The following is a 21,828-nucleotide window of genomic DNA, read 5'->3' on the forward strand; positions in this document are numbered from 1 at the left end:
AACGAGCCGGTGCCCAAGCGATGGGTAACTAGAGGGAAGTTGCGGTTCTCGCAACGAGGAGTCCTAGACCCGTGGAAAAATTCATAAAATAATTATTGGGACTCCAGAGAAGGGTCATTGGGGTTCCTATGGCAATAGAATGCCAAGAAAATATTTAAAAAAAATTTTCAATCGGTACAGACAATTTTGACCCGTTAAGCCAAACGGAGGGCATTTTGGTCATTTCGCCTTCAGAGGCAATTTTTGGCCGACTTGTCCAGTTGAGTAAATAATTATTATGACATAAAATATGAATAAATATTACTAAAAATTAAATTGAAAATGAGTAGTGAAGAAAAAAAAAAGAAAAATAGTGGAAATTAGGGATAATGACATCACATGATGTCATTTACCTTCTCCCAACCAATCACCATTCAACAAGCTTTCTTAAATCACTTAAAAGAGTCAAAAGAAGACCAAAAAAATTATGCTTTTCTTCTTCTTCTTCTTCAGCCAAAACGTGAGTTTCTCCCCCATAACCCTCCGTGAAAGTTTCCTTTAATTACTTCCATTTCCCATGAAATTCCACTACTAAACCCTAAGTCACCTTCATTAAAACTTGTCCACTCATCTTGGGGAAGTGTTTGGCAGCCTAGAAAAGGAAGGAAAGTGAAGTTTAAGCTTGGAAATTCTGCCCTACAAGAGGTTAGTGCACCTATCTACTTAAAACTCCTTAATTTCATGATTAGGGACTTGAATTTAGTAAGGAATTGTAATTTAAATGGACAAAAACTCATGTGTATGTGTACATGAAATTCGGCAGCCCTATTGAAGGAACAATAATGGAGTGTTTTGATGGATTTAAAGAGGATTAGAGATCATGTTTAAACCATGTATGCATGCGGTTAGTGAATGAGTTAGTAATTAAGGTGTGTTGTGAAAACTTATAATGGGAACTAGGGTTTTAAGAGTGAAAATTGGACTTGGCATTTGAATTGATTAATGGACATTCTAATGGTCAATTAGTGACCATTTAAGGCAAGTTAATCATAATTTGAAGTGAGTTAATGCATGGCAAAACTGAAATGGAAGGCTGCCTAAAGATAGCAGAAATGAGGCTAAGATTCCAGCCCACTTAGACAGCCATAACTTTGGCTGTGTAGGTCCCAATTGGTGTTTGGCCAATTGGACATGAAACTAGGCTTATAATGGCACAATTTTTCTGAAGAAACCATGTCCAAAAGACCAAAGCAAGTGGACCAAAAGTTGGCCCCAATCCGGATACCCTGCAACAGCACCTGCAGAAATGACCAAATGAACAGTAACTGTTCATTTGGCCATAACTTACTGTAGATATGGTCAATGGACCTAAAATTTTTACAGCAACAAGTTAAGACATAGACAAACAACTTTCATGAAGAAACCTACCCCAAATTATGGCCAGAACCTATTCAAAAATACAATCACAGTCACTGTTTATGGTACTGTAGATTTGGTAATTCTGCAGTTTTGGCAATCCGGCCAGCTGTGGTTTTTGGACCATATCTGGAGTTACAAAACTCCAAATGGAGTGATTCAAAAAAGGAAATTCAACTAGACAAAATAAGGAACAACTTTCATGTTTACCATTTCCTCAAATTCCCACTGCAACAGTGCTTAATGGAACAGTAAAGTTAAGCTTCAAAAACTGAAAATTCTGCCCTCTTGCTTTAAGCTTAGAAATGGTAATGGTAATCAATTCTAACAAGTTTTAAATGTAAAATGTGGTGCATTGGGAGTGTTAAAACCAATGTACCTATTTTCTATCCAAAAGTCAACATTTTTGTTGACCAATGAGGTGAATAGTGACACCAAAATTTGAAATTCAAAATTTGAAATTAGAAATGCATCTAGGGGACTTTAAATTGCAATTGGCAATTAATACTAGCAAATGTAAAACTCAAAATGTGGGATCTTGGTGTAATTAGAATTAATATATCCATTAAGTATAAAAAGTCAACATTTTGGTTGACTAGTAAGGTGAATAGTATTCAAAATGATTAGTAAATTAAGATGAAGACCTAGAACCAATTCTAAGCTTAAATGCTTAGAATTGTATGACAAATGTGGATTATGCATCCTAGTCAACATTGTTAAAAAGAAATTAAGGCCTTAAATTTGAAATCCATGAAATATTCATGGATTACTTGAAACATGAAAAATAAGTCACTTAATTAATGTGAATAGATAGTTAGGGCTTATATGCCCATCACAAATGGAATTCATAAAATATTAGTAACTCAACTTGAAATATAAAATTTGTAATTTCATAAGTAGATTCTTGAATGTATAAATGAGAAAGGAAAAATGTTTTGAATACAATGGTACATGTGTACCATTGTTTAGAATTGTAATCAATATGAATAACATAATGAATGAATAAATGAACTATATTAATGTATGAATGAGACATTAGTTCTCATTATTATAGAAAGGAGAAGTATTTTGAGTACAATGGTATAAAAGGATAATTGATGTGAATTGTGATCATATAAATGATCAAATGAATGCATGAATTATAATTGAAATTTATCATGAAATAATGAATTCATAAAACACAATATATTAATATTTAATGATATTATGTGCCCTTGTATTGCCTAGACACGTGTGTCAGATTGGATAGATTGGCATGCCAATAGGGTATTGTTTTAGCAGTACTGCGAAAGGCTTTATGCCTGTATTCACGGCTTTGTGCCCGTATTCATGGCTTTATGCCCGCATTCATGGCTTTATGCCATCATTCATGGCTTTTATGCCCGATTATGTGATATCATGGCTTTTTAGCCATACCGCATGACACGTGGTTGGCGTTCTGCGTCCCATGGTATGACGGCCGAAACCGCGGTGTCGGTGCCAACGACCCGTTATTCAGTTTAGTCAGCCTGTCGTAGGTTACTTGGGCAGTGTAATTTATTGAAATAAATTAAGACTATTAGTAATTAGAAATATTAGAAATCAAACAAATGAGTTAATAAGACTTCAAAGAATTAGTTAGAATTATGAAATGATCCAAACCACATAAAAATAGTTAAGTAAAATGATAAAAGAGTTGCAAAAATAGGTATAACTTAACTAAATATTTTAAATGTACCTTCTATTGCCATATAAATATAAACTAAGTATTTTTATTAATTCTGTATGTTGTACATTATCACTGTGAATTTCGGAATTAAACGCTTCCAAAGCGAAACAATGAGAACAAAAGATAATTAATGTTAGACACATTGTATTAAATTAAATTGATTCTTAAATATTCAAATTATGCTTCGTTCTTTCTTTATTTGTATATTTTATTTTCTTGTTCTATTATTGCACCACTAAGCAGCAATGCTTAGCGCGATGGATTTGTTTCCTCGCGCAAGTACTTTGACTAAGATTTTTGGAGTCCAGAACTGCAGAAGTGGCTGGAGTATTCAAGGTTGTCACCTCGTCAGCAATGCATGTAGATAGGGCCCATATAGATCATATTTTGTATTTAGTATAAAATGCTAGATATTGTATTATAATGTAGATTATGAGCAGGTAATTAATAGAAATGTAATGTAATTTAATAAATTAGCTTTTTCATATGTAATTAATTTATATATCATGTAAATTATGAAATTATGTAAATTAAAGAAATTTGAAAATTTTACTTATGTGATTTGAGCATGAATGAGATTGTATGGATTCGAAGACATATTTGAAATATATAGATAATGCATGGAAATGAATATGAAATTGAGATATATGAATGAGATGTGAATTATGAGATGGTTATGAAAATAATTGATAAGATTTTATTTTAGAAATATTGTTGAATTGAATTTCAAACAGGTGAATATTGAAATACGCCAAACGATAATAAAATAGGGGAAACTCCGCTGGTTTCTCCGTCGAAAAATAATTGATATTAAATGAAATAAATTCAAAATTATTAAAAAAAAATAAAGTAAGATAAGTTAGGCTGCTCCAGCACCGATTGTAGCATGCCTTGCTCGGCTACACTGTAGTCGGGTGAGGGGTGTTACATATTTGGATTTATGTAATGTATTTTTTATGTTCATGTAAATAATGAAAATTGTGTTAGTGAATGGAAAATGTGAATTGTACTTGATTACCACATGAGATGAATGATTGAAAAATGTTGAGAATTTGATAAATGGAGTTGAGATGATGGAATATGAATATAGGAAGTGTTTTTCACAGGTTCCGAAGAACTGTTTTCTCCATCTTTAGCCGGTACTCTGCCGGATTTTCTTTAAAATTTTCGGAACCTCAAATAAATAATAATTTTGATAAATGGCTTAAATGAATTATATTTCACAAATTGTATTCAAAACCATGATAAAAATTAATTAAGGTAAAATACAGTGTGCCGATACACCGTGTGACATTGCTTACTCGGATATACTGTACACGGGTAAGGGGTGTCACATCGGTTGTATCCCCCAAAGTTTTTCCTCTTTCCAGTAGGACCACTAGAACTCTGTTCTACTGACTTTCCCTCTTTTTCTGTTTTCTCTGATTTCTTTTTCTCAGGAGCCGCTTCAGATTCAATTCTTTCTAATTCTAGTGCTTGAGAAATAAGTTCAGAGAAGTTGTTATGTTTGAATCCGACCACTTGTAATCTGATACTAGGCTTTAAACCGATTTCAAACCTCTTACATCTCTCCCTACTGGTAGAAAGTAGACTTACTGCATAATGGCTTAGGCAGGAAAATTCCCTTTCATATTCAGCCACCGATCTACTCCCCTGTTTCAGACTTAGGAACTCTTGTAGCTTCTGGTCTACATAAGCATCAGGGACATATTTTTGTCTGAATTCCCTGAGAAAGTCATTCCATGTTAGCACTGCAGGTTCTACCAGACTGTGGGGAATGGTTTTCCACCAGTCATAAGCATCCCCCTGTAGCAAAGATACTGAGTATTCAAATCTGAGCTCCTCTGTGCAATGCAGTTTCTTGAATACCCTATCCATCCTCTCTAACCACTGTTCAGCCTCTAGAGGATCTACTGTCCCCTTGAACTCTGTAGCCCCATATTTCATCAATTTGTCATACTGCCTAGCAGAAGACTGTGGTTGTACCACTGGTGTCTGTATTGGGACTTGAGTAGGCACATTACCAGCCATTTGTTGGAACATTGCAGCCATCTGCTGAGCGAATTGAGTAACTGCAGATGCTGCGAGGGTGGTCTTCTTTGAACCACTGACATTATGTAGGGCTGGGGCATCCCCTTACATATTGTTGATCATTTTGGCAGCTTACAATCACATTCAACATACACCATAAAGTGCAGAATTTGTCAAAGTCAATTACAACAATTTAATCACCTATTCATGCTCATTTACATGTCCAATCTCACACCATCACACATATACCCAAACTGCCATAACTACTACTACAATTCAACATTAATATTCCATAAACCAAACATGAAATAATATCCTTTTGGTTCACCAAACCAGGCTGCCAATTCATGCATTACATGCATTAATTCCGAAGCTTCAAATTTCAAATACACATTCACATATACTAAGTATACATCACCCAAATAATTTCCTACACACATAAATATTTAATCAATCCTTTAATCTACCATTTACCAACAAAAATAAACTGTCTTCAAGGAGTTTCCATGGCTGCCAAAAATAAGCATCTCCCTTAGAACATCAAACTCCAAAATTCTTTACACAATTCAAGTACCCATAACCTCCTTACTAACTTTAATGAAGCACTAACCAAAAACACAAACTTACCACTTTGGAAAATCTTCAAAATCTCTCCAAAACTTGGTCTTCTTGCTGCCTATCTACTGCCCAGGGTGTAAGGATCACTTTTAATGGAGAGACTTACAAGAACTTATGGCTTGAAAGTAAAGATTGGAGCTTTGCATGGGTGGCCGGCCATGGAGGACAATGGAGAGAAAATTCAATTCGGCAAAAATTAAGAATGAGGAAGATGAAGGTGAAAGTGGACAAAATTTTGGCATTTTATAGTCCCACTTAGTGGTCCACTAATTGTCCATTAAGTATAATTAATATTATAATAATCAAATCTTATTAACATTTCAATTAATCCCCCATAAGTCCTCTAATTACATTACTTGTAAAATTTCTTATTTCCTTGGCATTTTAAAAAATTTAATATCACTTATTTTTAATGGACATTTAGGTCAAAAGGCAGCTCGGGGTGTCAATTGATCACAATGCCCTTGTTCGGGTTGTATTCCCGATTTTTCGGTAACACCGAATTTTGTCCGTTTTTCGATTTCTGACTTTCCTTTGTACTAATTAATTAATTTTTCTTTGATATTTTTAATGATATTTATACTTCAATTGATGTCTCTTTAAGTCCTAAAAATATTTTTCAGGGTTTCCCGCGGTCCAGGGCTAGTCAGCGGTCACCCATCGCTAGGGTTCTCGGCTCGCTTAACTTGGTTACATTTCTTTGCTATTATTTTTTCTTTATTTTTTTTATATTTTTCTTTCTTGTATTTCATTATTTTATGTCTCCCCACTCATATCGAAGTGTAGTTCTAGGCATCCTAGCTGTCCGGACAACACTGGTCACTGGACCAGTAGAACGCACTACCGAACATAGGGGTGTTACATATAATATACGAAGAGTTTGGAGAATAAAGCATTTTAACCATATTTGCTTAGCTGGAGAAGTAAATGCTAGCACCTACCCCAATAGCCCTCTTTCTTTATCCCCAGTTTATTTGAAATTCAAGGATGAATTTTTCTTAAGGGGGAGAGACTGTAATAACCAAAATTTTTAAATTATAAATTTTATACTTCTATATGGTATTTAAATATTATTTTAACATTATCTAACTAAATTATAACTTTGTAATACTTTTATTTATACATATATTTTTAATGATTGTTTCCAAACATATTATGTAAAATTATTTAACCATCTAATTTTTATTTAAATGATTAGTTTTAAATATTAATATTAAATCAATTAATAAAAATATATTATTTATTATTGTTAACCTTGTTTCTAATATTTAATTATGGTTATTAATTTAATTATTATTGTTATTATTTTTATTATTTTTATTTATTGTATATTATAATTTTTATTTCTAGGAATGAATCTAGACAATATGTATATCTAGATTCATTTCCAGATTAAAGAAAAAAAAAAAAACAATTTCCAACAATCCCCCCCCCCTTTCTTCTTCCTCTCCCGTCACCCTCTTTCTTCCTACTTTTTTCCAGCCATTTCCTCCATTTTTTTAGGCAACCACCCACTACCACCACCAGCAAGGAGTTCCCCCACCACCCCATGATGCCGACGCACCACTAGCTGGCTAGAGAAGCACCAGAAGCGGCGGCAAGTGATGGAGGAAAGAGAAAAAAAGGGTGTGCAGGGCAGCTAATTTTCTGGCGTGATTCCGGCTTCATTCGACCTCCGATCAAGGTGATTCAGGTGGCGTTGGAAAGCTTATTCCGAGAGCTTTCCATTGATACCAATTTTGTGACATTTGGTGGCCGAATGAGTGAGATATAGTGGAGAGAAGTTTTGAGTTTTTCAAGCTTTTTTGGTCAGATCTAGGACAATCCGACTGTTGGATCGACGATCCAAGACTACCTATGGACTCAAGAGGTGGAGAGGAGCATTTTGGTATGACCATTTTCGACAGATGTCGCTAGCGATCGACCACCATGCGCGGTGGTTCCGGAGGTGGCTCCGGTGAGCTTTGGCAATGATTTAATTTTCATAGGCTTCCTTATAAATTTTTGAAATTTTCGAGACACAGATAAGCTTTAGGTAAGATTATTTTTCTTATTTCTCAGTCTGTGGTACTTAAATGCAATGTTTCTTAAATAGAAAAAATTGAAAAAAAATTCTAAGAAAAATATATGATGAAAGTAAAATTATTTGGAGATATTCTATGGTGTTTGTTGAATTTTTAAGTGATTGTGGAATATTTTTGAAAAATACATATGGCTTTTAGTTAGATTTTTAGCATATTGACATATAAGATTATCTGAATTTATGGTATTTAAATTTTATATGATTGGTTGAAGCTTGAGAATGGAGAGCTAAATATGTGAATGTTGATTTAGGTTGAATTAAGAACATGTTAGTTGTCAGAAACTTATGGAATTGAGTAATATTTTTTAATAAAAATTCATAAAATATTCGGAAGTTATTAGAAAATTATAATTCCTTTTGCAGTAGCCTTATAATAATGTTAAGGACCACGGGGCAAAAATGTAATTTTTTATTTTTGCTTGGATTGGAGGGCCCATGAGGGGCCATGTATTGTTGATGAGATGTGGAGATGAGATGTGTGATTTTAGAAGTGTAATTTGAACTATTTTGCAGGTTGGGTATATCCTAGGTAGAGGGAAAACTCTGCCGAAATTTCGACAAGATCTTAAGAACTATTTTGATTTTATAGTCTAAATCAACTATTTAATGTTGTCAACATTTTGATAGAGGCTAGTGTGTATGTTTAGGTGGTCAGTGCCGGCTGTTTTCTCTTTTCAGTCGTATCAACTACAATCCAGTCAACTAATCTGTGAGTAGATATTTATTTTATTTACAATTTCAATATTATTATATTTCTGACATGCTCATGCATCACTTATACTTATATTTATGTAGTTAAATATTAGGCAAACCCTGTTTTGCATTTAATCATGATGATATTACTTTAGTTGCTGTGTTTTAATAATCTGGAGCTGTGTGTGTGAGTTGGTGTGTATGTAGAGTATATGGATATGGGTAGGACGGGTAGATGTTGTTGGAGCTTGACTCGCTGGGACTGAATCTTTATTATGGATAAGTCGAGGTAGGCACAGCTTTGAGTTGATCTCGCTAGCCCCTGCATATGGATTATTAAGCAAAAATCCAGCTCGAGTTGATCTCGCTGACAAGTCTTGGATTAAGAGAGTCGGGTAGGGAGATCAGCTCCCCATATATGTATGTGTGAGTGTGGACTTGACACGGGTGCGTGAGTACTCCAAATTATCCTTGATGTGACTTGATATGATTTATTTGACTTGTATGAAAATGATGCATTTCATTTCTAAGGATGCATTAGAATTAGATAATTATAGAAATTGTATGTAAATTAAATATATTACTTTATGAGTCGAACGCTTACTCCTGTTCACCCTATTTTTCAGGCTATATGAGGAGTTTTTTTTTCAGAGTAACATACTTTCTTCCTCGTAGGTTTAACATCAGTTATTTAATTGTTTTATTATTTTCTAAATTTGAAATCTAAAATTCAGCATGTGTTAGTAGTAGTATGAACCCTGTTAGGAATTATGTTAATTTAAAATTCTTGAAATTACTAAATGAAGATTTGTATGATATTTAAACAATTTGTGAATGATGGTATCAGGGTTGAGTGGGGCTTCCCTGACTTCAGTTTTTTATGGTAATTGGGTTGGGTTGACCCGAATAAAAATATTTTATTTTTATGTTGGGCCTCATTTTTTGGGCCTTAGTTATAGATTTAGAAACAGTAAGGCTTACTACGGGCCTTGGGAGCTTTATGCCGGCCCAAGTTTTAGTGCCGGTCCGGCCCAAGGGAACTATTCGTGACAATATGGCATATTTTTTTTCCTATTTTGCTTATCCTTTTATTAGTATATTTTAAATAATTTTAAGAAATAATAAAAAATAATCTATTAATCAACTATTCATTTATTTATTAACACTTCAAATAAAATTATAATTAATTTAAATTTTTATCATTAATAAAATTTTATAATGCTAGGTTTTTTTTATTAACGTGCATTGCACGTTGTCCATACTTTTTGTGCATACTCTTTTTTTAATATGTAATTTTTTATGAATTTTTTATTTATAATGTAATATTAACAATTGTTTGTGTTGTTAAAAAATTTAAGAGGAGAATTGGTATAATATAAGTAGCAATATAAAATAATATAATGTGAAATTCAATTTCATATTATTTTTCAATTTCTTTAATGATATTGTTACATCAAATCAGTTAACTCTAATATATATGTTTACTGTAGTGTTTAAATTATTAACATCATGCGAATGCGTGGATTCATATAATGTTTTTTAAACATAATATTTATTTATTTATTTATTTTTTTGCATAATATTAACAATCTAAATATATTACCCATAAGCCTATGAAAATTTTTAAATAAAAAAGTTATCTAATAAAAAAGAAAATTTTGAATTATTATTAATAATGTTGATAATATTAATAAATTGTTCTTATTATTCAATTTTGATCTCTCATTCAGATGAGAATATATTTTTTATCAACTTAATTTGGGTATTTAATTTTTTTTTAAATCAACTACAGTTGATCCACATAATAATAATAATAATAATAATAATAATAATAATAATAATAATAATACTCAACTCAACTCAACTAAACATTTATCCCAAAAATTTGGGGTCTGCTATATGGATTCGCTTTCTCCACTCTGAACGATTTTGAGTTAAATCTTCAGAAATGTGTAATATTTTTAGGTCATGTTGTACTACTCTCCTCCAAGTCAATTTAGGTCTACCAATTTTTTTCTTTCTATCCTCTAACCTAATGTGCTCTACTTGTCTAACTGGAGCCTCCGTATGTCTACGCTTCATATGATCAAACCACCTCAATCTCCCTTCTCTCAACTTATCTTCAATTGGCACCACCCCTACATTTTCTCTAATACTCTCATTACGGACTTTATCTAGTCTAGTATGGCCACTCATCCACCTAATAATAATAATAATAATAATAATAATAATAATAATAATAATAAAATTATTATTATTATTATTATTATTATTATTATTATTATTATTATTATTATTATTATTATTATCTAACAACGTTAACTTCTGTGCTTGAATTTTCTGTTTTTTATTCATTGATCTGTTGTTGATTGTGATCAGTATTTTCATTGTCCACTTGACTTTGTTTCTCCATGAAACAAGCTTATGCATTGTGAATTATCCTTAAATCAAATACAAAACTTTGGATTATCTGTAAATGATTCTTACTCCAATGCAAGTAATATCTAGCATTCACATCATATGTTGGTTATAACATAATTCTGGCTATTGTTGCTGCAACCGTCTGTGCTAACGTTGCTCATGCAGCATTAAGCCCAGGCATTCCAGATGTTAAAGTATATCTGAATGGTATAGATACTCTATACCAAGATTGGCTCCTAATAGTCTTTTTAAGTAAAGATGATAGTGAGAGAGAAATAAATGTAAATACTTTTTTAAGATCATTTTCAAAACAATTACCAAAATATGTAGGTTCTAAAAAAGTTACTTAACTTTTAAGTTAAAAATTCATTCGTATGCAGCTTAATTACTTGTAGCAAAAGCAAAGCTAAATAAATAAAGAATATAAATTTCCAAAAGGTATTTAAAGATAGTAGTTCTAAGAACATAAATACCATAAAGGGCGAAGTTAGAAAATTGAGTTAGTGGGCTAAAAAAAAAATTATTTTGCTCAATTTAGGGACAAAGAAAAATATTGTATATAATCATAAACTATTTATTGAAAGAAAAAACAAATCTAATAGTACATGTATATTTTCAATATGTAACAATAATTAAGTAAAAAAGAAAATAATTTTATGAAATAATAAATTCTCATTATAATATTAAATATACAATTTTCTCGTATGAATTTTAATTTTCTAAAAGCATTACTTGATTGCCTCATTTGTCCTTTTTTTTGTCAATAAATAGAATACACGCACACACATATTAGTGACGGGAATAATTGCCTTATTTATCAATGCTATTCAATTTCGCAATCGAAGCTTTATAATTTCATTGTAGAAAATACCTTTCCAACACTTGCAATAGCAATCAATAATATTAATGTCAATGTCACAAGTAAATAAATTAATGGATATACACTAAAATTTTAATTGTTAAAATAATAAATATAATAATTATTAATCTAACTGCTAATTATTGTACAATAAATACAATAATTTTCAAAACAATATGCTTAAATTTATTAAATATGACACTATTTTAAAAGATTTAATGGTTAAAAAAATTATTTTAATGGAGTTATATGGGCAATTTAATATAAAAAAATTATACATATTTTAAATTAATTTTAGTTTTCAATTGTCAATCAAATTTGGCTCTTTATTATTATAATTAATTTAAAATTAATTATATATTATTATTCCTAATTTTTTTCAATATCGTAATAATTTGATTTTAACCTTATAATTAAAATCCTAATTAAAGTCTATATAAAACTTTGCAAATTTAATATTTCGTGAGATTATCTTAAAAAATAATAATTAATATTAGTATTAAAAAATAAAATAATTCTTTATTATTATTATTATTATTATTATTATTATTATTATTATTATTATTATTATTATTATTATTATTATTATTATTATTATTATGGGTATTTATATCAAACACAATGCCTCCTTTCATATATATATATATAATAGTTTTTCTATAAACACGCATTGCACATTATTATATTTCTTATAAAATTCATGATTTAATCTTTTTAAATAATTTTTTAAAATTTTTTTATATATTATATAATATTATCATAATATTATAAATATTATATTTAATTATTTGAATTAAAATATTAATTCTAATGTAATTTTAATTAACTATATAAATAAAACATATTTATCAATTTAAAAAATTTTTTCTATTTGATTATATTTTTATGAAATTTATATGTTATATTATTAAAATATAGTATTAACTTAATTATAAACTTAAATGTAATATAATAAAAAAATATGATAATAAATTTTAAAAATATAAATAGGTGAAAATATTTAAAATTAAAATAAAATTAATAATAAGTATAAATTAACTCATTAAATTTAATTCATTTAAATTCTATTATTTTACCTTTTTAAAAAAAAATTGATTTGTATATCTTATTTTAATTTTTCATAATTTAAAATAATCTTAACTTTGCATAATGAAATTGCATATCTAATATATGAAAGAAAATTATTTGTAAACTTAGAAAATAGAATGATTTTTAAAATGAATTTTTATTAGTTTAGTGTATTATTATTATAAAATTTTTATTTTTATTAGATTGGTATCTTAAAATTTTATACTGTGATATTGTTTAATGCAAAAAAATTTAAAACTAATTTAATATATTAATTATTTAAGATATTTAATAAGTTTTTTTTTTTTAGATTTTAGATTATATTGTATATGTTATAAATACATTATTGATTAAAATATAAATATAAATTTAATCATGTATGTTTTAATATATATATATATATATATATATATATATATATATATATATATATATATATATATGTGGAGGTTTAAGTTTCTAATTTTAAATTAAAAATTATAATAAAATTTTTATAATAATTTTTTAAGAAATAAGATTTATAAAAGAAAAAATATAAATTTAGATTATTAATATTTATAAGAATATTTTTATTAGTTGAAAAGTAATAATACTTATAGGATTATAATTGTAGAATTCCTATATTAAGAATTATAATATACTTTTAGTATAAGCAAAATTATTATTACAATAATATTAAATTTTTAATTTATATTAATTATTATAATATTAAAAAAATAAAATTATTTGATATTTAGTAATAAATATTTCGTCACTAAAAGTTACTAAGTAACAATATAGTATATTATATAATTAGCATGAAAAAAGATTTAGCGATAAATTTTTTATAGTTGAAAGATTAGCAGCGATAATTTTTAAAAGATACTAATTGCTAAAATTATTAGCGATATCTTTTTGTCGTTAAATAGTATTAGTGACTATTTTATATGATTAGCTACGTGTTATTATTTTTAATATACATTATTGATAGCGAATTATTTATCTACCACTATAAATATGTTTTTTATATTTTTATAAATAATATATAGACTAATAATATTTTTTATTTTTTATTTATTAATTTTTGTTTTAGTTAATTATTTTTTATAAAATTTTATATTTAATTGAAGTTAAGTATAAGTAAGATTAAAAATTTTAAATTTATATGAATTCTAAAATTAAGAATTTTAAATTTATATAAACTTTAAAATTAATTTAAAAATAAAAATATAATTATAATTAATTTTAAGAATGAAGCATAATTTGGGCAAAGTAAATGTTTCTCCCTACTTCATACATTTATATATAATATTGATATAGATAGATTATAGATATAGATTATAAATTAATTGTATAGTTTATTTTTCACTTATTTATTTTTTATTTTAATTATTTATTTTTTTATAAATTTTATATTTAATTGAAATTAAATATAAAAATGAATAAAATTTTTAAATTTATACAAATATTTAAAATAATTTAAATAATAAAATACAATTTTAATTAATTTAAAAAATAAAGAGTATTTTTGATAAAATTAATATTTCTCTCTTTTCGCTCTTACATATAGTATTGATAATTATAAAATATATATATTAAATTATATTATTAAAATAAAAAAATAAAATAATCCGCAGGCAAAAGCGTTACTTTGACATTTGAGAGCAAACCTTGAATTCGTCACTGCCTCCGTCCTCTTGGTGGGGTTGTCCGCTCCTATTCAGATGCCCACTCAGATTCAAGATTAAGGAAAAAAAAAAGAGAGTCAAGTTTCGATAGGGATCTCAACCTCCCGATGATGACCAGAGAAATCCATGATTCAAAACACGTTATCTTTTTATGATGGACTTGTTCATGGGGTGGATTGGGGTTATTATGCTTTTTATATTGGTAAGGATGATTGTGACCCAAATGAAAATCAGATTTTAGAATGAGGAAGCACCTTCTTAATTAGTTCTCTTATCACAATCCTTATTGAAATACTCAATTTCCTAAACCCTCAACTCTAAGGATGAGTAATCAATGAGAGAAGGACACATGAAAGCAAGGGCAGAGACTGAATGGAAAAAATAGAATGAATATGGAGAAATAAAGTATTTTTAATTTATAATGGTGTAATTGTAATTTTATTAAAATTTTATTTGGCTGTATTAATTATTTTAGTAGTTGTTAGTTATTTTAATAACTATAAATTATTTTATTAATAGATAGCTGCTAGATTTTAATAGTCAGTGATTAATTATTTATATAATGATTTTAAAGTAAAAGTATTCGGTAAAAATAACTTTTAGATTAGCTATTAAATATAAAATAATGAAATACTCTAATTAAAATATTCGTTCAACCTCTAAACAACAGTATAAATATTATGCCATTAAATAATATGAATAAAAAATATAATGTTTTAACTATAGTTAAAATATTAAAAGTTATCTTAAAAATTATTACCAAACAGGATTTAAATCATTAATCAATAACTTTTTTTAACTCATTAAAAATAAAAATTATTGTCCTGTGATTAAAAAAAAACAGCTTTTTAGATAAGCATCGCTATTTGATGTTTTTGTCAAAACCTGAGTGTGGGATGTAAATGAGTTGAGTCAAAATTTTAAGAGTTTAAGCTCAACTCATTAAATTCTTATCAAAATTGAGTTCAGGCTTGAACTTATTCAAACTTGAATTTAAAGCTAAACTTGACTTACATTTAGTTTATTTATAAAGCTCACAAGCTCAATTTGTATTAACTTTTTTTTTTTATAAAACTCATAAGCTCAGCTTGTATTTATTTCGTTTATTAAGTTTGTCTGCTCGAGCTGCACTCATTATACTTATTTAATTAAATTACTAAAATAATTATAATTTTATTAATTATCATCTAAAACTTGTTTAATGATTAACCCAACAAAACATAATAATTTCATTAATTAAAAAAAGCTCTATTTAATTATAAGTTCAATTTTATAACTACATTTTAAAAAGTTAGTTATATTACAATTTAAAATAATAATTAATAATATATTGTTTTTCAGAATAATCATAAATAACAGCATTTTATTTACAGCATTATAAATGCAATATTTAATATAAATGATCCAAATTTTAATAAAATGTGTCAAGTTAAAGAGCTTGTGAATGATCTAATAAATAAGCTGGTGTAAAGAGGCAATTTATGAGTTTCTTCAATTATTCCACTCAAAAAGGGTTAAATTCAGAGAGAATACTAGTTAAATTATAATTTAATTTATTTTACTTTGGGTTTATATAAGTGATTAAATTATTTTACGAATTAAAATGACTAGTCAAGTTAATATTGCAACCTAATCACTTATATTCATCCTTTAACTTTTATTTATTCTCAATGTGGGACTTAAATTTCCAAAACATTGAAATCCACAACTCAGGACAAACTCTGATATCATGTTCAATTCGGAGAGAGTGTCAGTCAATTACAATTAATTCATTTTAATTCGAGTTTATATAAGTGATTAGATTACTTTATACATTAAAATAACTAGCTAAGTCAATGTTACAACTCAACCACTTATATTCACCCTTTTATTTTTATTTATTCCCAATGTAGGACTTAAATTCACAACAAAAAGTTTATTCAAAAGGTCAACTAACAAGCCTATAAATGAGCGACATAAAAATATTTTTAGAATGGCTCCTAAATTATCCTTCTCCTATCTTTTGATAGTCTTGTTCCTCTTTTCAAATCAAGCCTTTATTTCCTAGTATAGAAAATTGAAACCAAGGGGAAAGCCTTCAAATTTCTACAAATTCTCCACAAAGATCACAAAGATAAAAATGTTATTGAGCTTAAGTGAAAAAAAATATTGTTTGCTTAGAAAATAATTTGATTAACTAACAGCTTAGGAAATACGGACATATCATATACTGAATATATCAGCTGTACACTTTCTAACTTCCATCAAATGGTTGCATGACTCGACTAAATGCAGTTTCGTCAAATCTCACACATATTCTAATAGTAAAATAGAAATTATATTGATTATTGGAAAGTTGAGTACAAAACTTGAAAATTAAATACAAGGCTTAAAATATTTAAAGCCAGATAAAATAAAGATAAATAAACTATTATAGTTCATTGTTATTGCTATTATTGAATTGATTGGGGCCTTTCCTATCGCATTACTTCACATCTTGCACGTACCGCAGTTTTATGTATTATCTATAACTACATTCAACTTCCTCTGCAATGCAATAGGTAACTTCTACTAATTGCTAGTATCGGTAACTCTCCACTAGCATGTAACTTCCATTAATTGTTAACTTTCAATAAATAACAACAAAAAATAATTAATAATTAATTTTATAAAAATAATAATTTAATTAAAAAATATTAATTTAATTAATCATGGCTTGAATATAAAAAATTGCATTTTTTTGTTTAAACAAATACCTCATTAGATTTGGATACTATCCAAACCCAGATCATATTAATCATTTAACAAATGATTTGAATGAAAAATTGGAGTCTGCACTCAAAACTTACCGAAATTTTGCCATCTCAAGATGACGGGAAACCTTGACTCCGATACTGTAAACAAAATGACGATCCCACTATGTGCAGTCCATGATATCACCAAATTCACATCCCTGAACCAGTCTACAAACTCTGACATTGGCTTGCTTTATATATTCAGCCTCAATGTCCCTATACTCAAAAGGATTCAAGAGGTGAAGGCTGCTTTTGCAGAAGCTTTTCAGAGTTGGGGTGCATCCCAGTTCAATTTTGTGGAAGCTGCTCCTGGTGAAGCAGGAAATCTTCTGATTGGGTTTTATAGTGGTGGGTGGTGATAATGGAGATGGAGTGCCCATTGATGGTCCTGGTAAAGTTTGGGCTCATTCCTTCTACCACAAGATGGAAATTGAAAAGTCACATTATGAAGCGAGTGAGAATTGGAGTACTAATACTGCCATGGACCAGGTAGACTTGAAATCTGTGGCTCTTTATGATATAGGTCACCTCATTGGCCTTGCATAGAGCCAGGATTCCAATGCTGTTATCTACCCAACAGTTGCATCATGAATTATCAAAAGAGTTCAGCCAGATGATATTGGAAGGCATACCAGCCCTCTATGCAAATTAATCTCTCTCACACACAGAGATTGCGAGTTGTAAGAAGTAAGTGATTTCAAGTAAATTATGTTGCCAGAAATTTCAGAAATTTAAGTGATTACAGGAGATTGTGGCATAATTTATATTTCTTCATTTCTGTTCCCATAATTTCATGCTAGGATTGTCTGGCTAAACCATCAAAAACAGAAACACGTTACATTTTTATACAGTGGAGCGAAGAAATTCTTTAGAAAAAAACTGCATGAAAATTTAAAACAAACATATCATTTACAGTTCTCACTATCCAATTCACTCCTACTTCTGTGAAATTTGCACAAAATGACATAAAATAGCATGCTCAGTGCACTTAACGCGGCTAGAAGCCAGTAGTATTTGTCCAGGTGAGCTTCTCTCATGTCGTCAGAGAACCAGCTCTGCCTCCCTCTTGATCTGGTGAAAATTTCTACCAGAGAAATCAACAGGGCACTCAAGAAACTTCCTACTCCAAATACGCTAGTATACAGTGCAATCCCCATAGTCTTCATTCTTCCAGGAACTTCACTGTAGAAAAACTCTTGCATCCCAACAACTGTGAAGATGTCTGAAATGCCTAGCAGAATGTACTGAGGTAGCAGCCAAATTATGCTCAGCGGAGCTGTTTCAGAATGGGGCATTCTTTTGCTCATCTCAAGCCTTTTTGTTTCAACCAGTGCAGCAATCACCATAGCTATTATAGACAGGACCATTCCAATCCCCATTCTTTGCATTACATTGATACCCTTTTCGTCACGAGTTATGATACGTGCAATTGGGATAAAAATTCTATCATATAGTGGCATCAAAAGGATTATAGACACTGTAATAGCACTCTGCAGTGTAGCCGGAGGGATCTTGAAATTGCTGCCAATATTCCTCTTCATTGTCACACCTTGCTTGGTAAAGAATGTGGCAGGTTGTTGAAAAATGACTGCAAACATCAGGAGCATTGTCCACATAGGCACAAGCCTTAGTACAACTTTTGCATTTTCAAGAGGATAAATGCCATTCCTGGAGTTGTCATTCAAGACATTGACCTTGCCTAAATTCTCAGGACAAAGAGGTTTCTCCTGCAGCCTATAAAACAATTGAAAAATGTTCATCATCAGAACTCATTGACATCTCGAACTGAAAACGAATCGAGTTCCAAGTAAGAAAACTTACTCTAGCTCAACAACTTCAGAGTTGCTGCTTGATAATTTGATTCTGCTATTGATTAATTTTGATGCAGTTTCTTTAATCGCCTGAACAAAACTTTGAAAAGGCCTTTTACCGATGTTATTACCATCCTGTTTATATACATACATTCTGCCACCAGACCAGAATAATTTAATTGAAGTAACCATTGAAATTGTTGGGATAGCAAATCCCAGAACCCAGCCAAACGTGTCTTGGATATAGGACATGACTGTGACACCTAAGAGGCTGCCACCACAAACACCAAAATACCACCATTGAAAGAACATACTCTTTTTATCTGACTTATGGTCATCTTTTGTGCAAGGAAGTTCATCGTCACTTTCAAGTTGATCTGCTCCAAAGGCTTGTAAAGATGGGTTGTATGCACCTTGGCCTAGTGAGATCAAACAGAGAGACCAAAACAGGAATGAAGAGCTTAGGTTGTTGGAGGGATACCATGCCCAAGTCAAAGCTGTTGATGTCAATGCCACAAGTCCCTTAAAAAAAGAGGGAAAAAAAGTACAAAATATGTAAAATGACAAGGAAAAAAGAAAAAAAAATGGCTAATAAATCTTTCACTGGTATGCAACAACTTAGCAGAATGAATTGAAGGTAGCATCTCATGCAGCTACAGTTTATTATTATGACCCATTTTTGCCTTAAGATAAATAATTCCTAGCTTAAAATAAAATTAATATAAACATAATTTCTGGGTGTCATTATTTAAATTTTCTGGATGCTTTTTAACCATAAAAAAATTGGAATCTAATAATTTAATAAACTAATGATGTGATCCTCACATTCTTATAAATAAGAAAAGGACAGAAAATTTAATTAAGAATAAAACAAGAGAGAGAGAAAGAGAGAAAATAATAGTAGAAAATTGCAGGAGCATTAGTTGCTCACTAATCACTTGGAATGCCACCTGATGGTGATACACATGGCTGAGTTATTGCGAAAAGAGCAAAATTACTTCTTAGCCTTTATCAAAAAATTATAGCCCATTTACCAAACTTTGGCTACAGTGGCATACAGGTATTTAGCTTATTGATTTCAATTTCAATTGGAATTTAGTCCTCAAAATCAGAATGGGAGACATTCCCTATGCCTCAAATAGATACCTTAACCAGAAGCCAGACCAAAATGAGCCAAGCCCTGAAAATTAAAATCTAAAGTTTCAATCTTTCATGGAAAGAAGAAATGTATCATTTTAGAGTTAAAAAAGAAAAGAACTACATGAATGGTCTTTATGGGAGGCATCCCAAAGGTAAAGGCTTGAAATTTTCGCTGAATTGTCCTATATTTGAATCCTGAGGTGTAGGGCTCACCCATAAACCAAAATGCGAAAAATCATGTGAATAGATTGAAGCTAAAAAGAAGAAGAAGAAGAAGAAGAAGAAGAAGAAGAAGGAGAATACAAACTCACCACTACATAGAAGAAAGAAGAGGCTAAGATGGTAGGATACTTGTCCCAAAAAGAATCAGCAAGAGATGCAACTAAAAGTGGTAACATGGATGTGAATCCACACCAATTATTAACAGTCTTGGCTGCAGCAGAATTGGTCATCTTAACTACATCTGTGAGATAAGTTACCAAATTTGATGCCACCCCTTTGAAGGCAAACCTCTCTATACCAGCTATCACTGATTCAAAGGAAAAAAAAATCATAATTTCAATAATTATGAACTAATAATCTCGTCAAAAGAAGCAAAATTAGGATTTTTTTTTTCTGTACCTATAAGCAGAAGGCAAGACTTGTTGAGTCCTTTTGTTCTCTGATCTCTAGCCATGGGACCAAAATTGTGTAGTGAGCAAAATACCTCTGGGGAAAATACAGAGCTAATTAGAAGAAAACAAGAACAACCCAAATACCAAAAACCTGAGACAAAGCCAAAATCAGCAATCACTATCACATTCTGTTGCAAACAACTCAAACTTTCATGCACAGAGCTAACAAAACAGTGTCAACTTTAATCATATTTGGATGCCTTGTTTCTTTTAAGAACTCGAGTGGTTTGTTTTTATGGCAATAATGGACACACTCGACAATCACTAAACAAACCCTCGTGGCTACAGAAATGTTTCCTTATATAATTATTAATTGATATTAAGAAGAAAATTAAAAAATATATGTTAAAGATGAAATCCACTTTCATTCTGCCTTAATTGGTGTGATAGAAAAGCTATGGAGTCAAGATGTCGACATGGCCCAGTGCCTTGTACGTCAATTTGATTCTGGGTTGCTGACTCATACTTGCCACTTCTGCAACACTTGGCAGCTCTTTCATAAACGTGGCATTTCCTTGCCTTTGCCAGATTATCAAATCCTCTTCAAACAACTTCACATTGTTACGACCAGTCAATTAAATTAAATTAAACTAAAATTTATACTTATTTAATTTTAAAAATAATTCTAATAACACCTGAATGTTTTCTGGATTTACTAGAGGCGAAGTCAAGGAAATTGAACAGGTGAAAAATTTTATTTTACTTAATTTAAAATAAGAATATTATATATAATAATAAATTATTTATTGAAATAAGAAAACGTAAAGCATTGCAAACTTTCGACATATAATAACAATATAATAAAAAATAATTTTATAAAATAATAAATTTTTATTAATGATTATTTTTTATATGAAAATATTATCATAAATAATTTCAAGTAATT

The 21,828-nt window shown here is 29.6% G+C and overlaps 1 protein-coding gene across 1 annotated transcript; it reads right to left on the reverse strand.

Moving 5' to 3' along the window:
* Positions 1-18,138: 18,138 nt before the first annotated feature.
* Positions 18,139-21,209, reverse strand: LOC110671719 (protein NRT1/ PTR FAMILY 5.8). Its single transcript, XM_021834272.2, has 4 exons — positions 20,890-21,209; positions 20,580-20,797; positions 19,139-19,650; positions 18,139-19,051 (listed from the first exon to the last, which is right to left on the reverse strand). Exons 1-4 carry the CDS (start codon positions 20,942-20,944, stop codon positions 18,223-18,225), a joined length of 1,614 nt encoding a protein of 537 aa, XP_021689964.2. The 5' UTR covers positions 20,945-21,209; the 3' UTR covers positions 18,139-18,222.
* Between the last annotated feature and the right edge of the window lie 619 nt (positions 21,210-21,828).

The sequence above is a fragment of the Hevea brasiliensis genome, chromosome 15 (genome assembly GCF_030052815.1).
Source record: "Hevea brasiliensis isolate MT/VB/25A 57/8 chromosome 15, ASM3005281v1, whole genome shotgun sequence".
In the NCBI taxonomy this organism is placed as follows: Eukaryota; Viridiplantae; Streptophyta; class Magnoliopsida; order Malpighiales; family Euphorbiaceae; genus Hevea; species Hevea brasiliensis.